The following is a 217-nucleotide window of genomic DNA, read 5'->3' as shown; positions in this document are numbered from 1 at the left end:
GGCGGCGGCCGGCCGGCGGCATGAAGGTTAACTTGGGCGTCCTCTCCCTCTTCGTGGCCCTGGTGGGAGCGTCAAGCTTCGTCTTCCTCGTGGTGGCCATCGCGACGGACTTCTGGTACATCATCGATGCCTCCAGGCTGGAGGCGTCCCGTAACGGCACGGACGCCCTCAGCTCGCACTCGGGTCTGTGGCGGACCTGCCGCGGTGAGTGGCGCGG

General features: G+C 68.2%; 1 protein-coding gene across 1 annotated transcript in view; it reads left to right on the top strand.

The window, feature by feature from the left end:
• Positions 1–20: 20 nt before the first annotated feature.
• TMEM114 (transmembrane protein 114) overlaps positions 21–217 on the top strand; it is a 14,303-nt gene continuing 14,106 nt past the window's right edge. The window contains exon 1 of the mRNA XM_010578521.1: positions 21–204. Within this exon, the coding sequence (XP_010576823.1) occupies positions 21–204 (184 nt within the window). The remainder of the gene's footprint in view (positions 205–217) is intronic.

This window comes from Haliaeetus leucocephalus, unplaced genomic scaffold, assembly GCF_000737465.1.
Source record: "Haliaeetus leucocephalus isolate CR32 unplaced genomic scaffold, Haliaeetus_leucocephalus-4.0 Scaffold636, whole genome shotgun sequence".
Taxonomy (NCBI): Eukaryota; Metazoa; Chordata; class Aves; order Accipitriformes; family Accipitridae; genus Haliaeetus; species Haliaeetus leucocephalus.
This window is presented reverse-complemented; position numbering and strand designations above follow the sequence as displayed.